Raw genomic sequence first — 2,458 nt, 5'->3', positions numbered from 1 at the left:
AAAAGTAAAATTCTTTTAACACTGTGTACGTCTACAATATATGCTTCGAAATTTTGTCTTCTACCTTACCTAACAATAAGTTTAGAAATAATAATAATAATAATAATAATAATAATAATAATAATAATACATTTGTACATACGCGTATATATTGTCGCACTGCAATTTTCGAAAATATCATAGTTGTAAGTGGTAACAACAACAACTAAAGAACAAAATTATCTCGTGCTACATGCATTACATTGGTTGGATGATCATTGTAAGTAATTACGTGATAGAAAAAAAAACGAAAAGAAAAGATTTGACTGCGTTAAGTGGGTATATATATACATATTAATTATTCGGTCTTTTCTACTCAATTTGCAAACATTCAAGTATTTTACTTTCTACTTATGAAATCTGCCAAATTATTATTTTGGCATTGATAAGTTTTTAAAAGTAGTGTAGAAATTATATTTATGGGATTTTATGAAAGAATGATAAAAAACAAGTATTGAAATAAACGAGGAGTAGCAACATAGAAATTGTTTGTTTGGTCCTTAAAAAATAGATACAATATTGGATAATAAAAGAAACGCATACAGACATTACTAATTTTTTAATAGCATTTAAAAAATATTACAATTCAGTACAGACAATGATGAGTGAAACGTAATCGTGATGGTAATTTAAAATATTTAATAAAATAATAAGTATCGAAAAAAATCAATATTTTTCATGAAATGGTATCATATTCGTTGAAATATAATGAATGAGTTTTTAGAAATGAATGTTTAACCTGAAGTATCTTTGCTTTGTCTTTGCTGCACCATTTCTCTCAGATTATTTTCACTCTCTTTTAAGCTCTTTTGCAAATAAGTTTTATTATTTTCTAAACTTTGAACCTTCTCGTCGACAACTTTCATTCTATTTTCCAAACCAATTTTAATATTTTCAATATCGTCAAATAAAAACATTCGACCAATGGATTCGTAAGTTCTTGTGTCCGGTGGCAAAGAGGTTATCTCTTTAACAGTAAGTTGTGCACGTTGTTTAGTTCGTTTTAATTTGTCTATTTGAGCATCAGCAAGTTTTAATTTTTGTGTGGTGTCTATCATTTTCTCATGCAATTCCGAAAATGCCTTTTTTAATTCTTGATCCGGTACTCTTGCCATGTCTCTTCTTCAATATATCTAATTTGAATCAAATATTTATTAACATTTTACAATAATTTAATATTTCTATATATACGTACCTTTATATATTAATTAAATTTATATTTAAACACACGAGACGTTCTGTTTTTATTTTTATTTTTTAATAATCCTTTAATCAAATTTGTAATAATACAACATTGTTAAATAATGATTCTCACATCTACGTTCACCCATATATGAGAAACGAGTCTAATTTATCAAGGCGTATTCGCATGACATATCAAACATATCATTGAAAATCAAATAAGTTACGTAAAATATCAGATTCTAGTAATAATTTCTTAATACATGTAATCGATCCTAACAATTAATTTCACTGTAATAAATTGACGTATTACGTAAAACTCTTTTGATTAACGTATTATCGTCAACTCGTAATCTGATTGGTTGTTACCGATAAACCTTCATGAACATTCTCCTTAAATATAAGAAGTACGTAAAGTTAGTTATTGTTCACACAGTTCACAAAGAGTAATTTATTAATACATTTAGTTACCAAGTAACTGACTCGATTAATTAACAAAAATAACGAGTAACGGTAAACTCCATTAATATCATTCAATCTTTGTAGATCTATTTATTTCTTTCTCTTTCTGACCTAGAGTCTAGAAGGATCGAAACACGTTATACGCCATATTAGATATCGACCTTTGTTTGCACCAACTTCAAGCGTTAGCATCGTTTCTCTACTTTTGTCGCGTTGTGCTCTGTCTTTCCCTGTCCGTGGTCGGTATTCCTTTAGTCTCCGGATCCAAAAAAATCATTTATTTTTGTGCATTAAATTTATTGTTCTGTGCCATTGGTCAACGTGAACGTGGAAGGAACCACTTTGCGGTGAGTGAGATTTTTCTATGGCTTACGACCATTATTATTAGGCTCACTCCCTCCTCTCCCCTCCTCCCTATAACGTTCCTTTTTTTTCTTTTTTTATTCCTCTTTTCGGGAGAACGAAAAAAGGGCAAATAATTTTACGTTATTCGATTATCTCTTTTTCTCTTTCTAGCTTACGGGTACGAACCACCTTGGTAATTTCGAGAGAAATAGAGAGAGAGAAAAAAAGAATTTAAAAAATATTCAATTAATGAAATTAATAGTTTCATCGTCATCGTCTTCATCGTCTCTCCCACCATCATAGTCATTGAATATTTAATTGAAACATTAGGTATAGTATTTCTTTTTTGTTTTTTTTTTGTTTTTTTTGTACTTTTTTTTTTAAGTCCCATCAAAATTTACATTGATTTTTATGTTGATCATACAATGGG

At 28.7% G+C, this 2,458-nt stretch overlaps 1 protein-coding gene and 1 long non-coding RNA gene across 2 annotated transcripts; one reads left to right on the top strand and one right to left on the bottom strand.

Moving 5' to 3' along the window:
* Positions 1-582: 582 nt before the first annotated feature.
* On the bottom strand, positions 583-1,524 carry LOC106792929 (prefoldin subunit 1). Its single transcript, XM_014759463.1, has 2 exons — positions 1,235-1,524; positions 583-1,172 (listed from the first exon to the last, which is right to left on the bottom strand). Exon 2 carries the CDS (start codon positions 1,152-1,154, stop codon positions 774-776), a length of 381 nt encoding a protein of 126 aa, XP_014614949.1. The 5' UTR covers positions 1,155-1,172; positions 1,235-1,524; the 3' UTR covers positions 583-773.
* Positions 1,525-1,642: 118 nt separating this feature from the next.
* On the top strand, positions 1,643-2,030 carry LOC106792930. Its single transcript, XR_001382361.1, has 2 exons — positions 1,643-1,734; positions 1,799-2,030. It is a non-coding gene; the product is annotated as an uncharacterized LOC106792930 (long non-coding RNA).
* The last annotated feature ends 428 nt before the right edge of the window (positions 2,031-2,458 follow it).

This window comes from Polistes canadensis, unplaced genomic scaffold (genome assembly GCF_001313835.1).
Source record: "Polistes canadensis isolate GaletaPanama2010 unplaced genomic scaffold, ASM131383v1 scaffold_1963, whole genome shotgun sequence".
NCBI classification, from domain to species: domain Eukaryota; kingdom Metazoa; phylum Arthropoda; class Insecta; order Hymenoptera; family Vespidae; genus Polistes; species Polistes canadensis.
Note: the sequence above shows the minus strand (reverse complement) of the source record. Positions and strands in the feature narration are given on the sequence as shown.

Coding starts and splice junctions, on each gene's coding strand:
- LOC106792929 (XM_014759463.1), bottom strand. CDS start 1,154: ATGGCAAGAGTACCGGATCAAGAATTAAAAAAGGCATTTTCGGAATTG.